This window comes from Penaeus monodon, chromosome 34, assembly GCF_015228065.2.
Source record: "Penaeus monodon isolate SGIC_2016 chromosome 34, NSTDA_Pmon_1, whole genome shotgun sequence".
Taxonomy (NCBI): domain Eukaryota; kingdom Metazoa; phylum Arthropoda; class Malacostraca; order Decapoda; family Penaeidae; genus Penaeus; species Penaeus monodon.
This window is the reverse complement of record NC_051419.1, coordinates 6,924,437-6,924,910: the sequence shown is the minus strand read 5'-3', so window position 1 is coordinate 6,924,910 and position 474 is coordinate 6,924,437. Positions and strand designations below refer to the sequence as shown.

Below are 474 nucleotides of genomic sequence, written 5' to 3'. Positions count from 1 at the left end.
ATATGCTGGGATCGTTTTTGAGTTTGAGGAATAGGTTTTCACTTTTTTGTTTTTGTATGCTGGGTTATATTATTTCCCTCAATTGTTAGGGGATATACCAGTATGACTTGCGTTTCTTTGACAGGGGCGAGGGGGTAAGGGTTCCATCTTCGTGTGGGCTTCAGGAAACGGAGGTCGAGATCAGGACAACTGCAACTGCGACGGCTACACGAACTCCATCTGGACTCTGAGCATTTCGTCGGCTACAGGTTTGATTCTTTTTTTTCTCTCAAATTTCGGTTTGGATATATTTCGAAATGTAAGTAGGTTAAGGGTATATATATATATTTTGTTTCGTTCTCAATATAGGTAGGTAGGATAGTTATTAAAAAAATATATGATAAATAAAATGCTCATACACTCTCCCACTTGCCCGAATAATATTTAATGTTACGTCTTCTCCCCCGCCCCCTCCCCCACCCATCACGTGTCCAT

General features: G+C 40.7%; 1 protein-coding gene across 3 annotated transcripts in view; it reads left to right on the top strand.

Moving 5' to 3' along the window:
- The window catches only part of LOC119594556 (furin-like protease 1), a gene marked incomplete at its 5' end in the record, with an annotated part of 24,037 nt that overhangs the window by 2,742 nt on the left and 20,821 nt on the right, over nt 1-474 (top strand). For all 3 annotated transcript variants that reach the window (XM_037943588.1, XM_037943587.1, XM_037943586.1), the window contains 1 exon segment: nt 125-248. In XM_037943588.1, the coding sequence (XP_037799516.1) occupies nt 125-248 (124 nt within the window).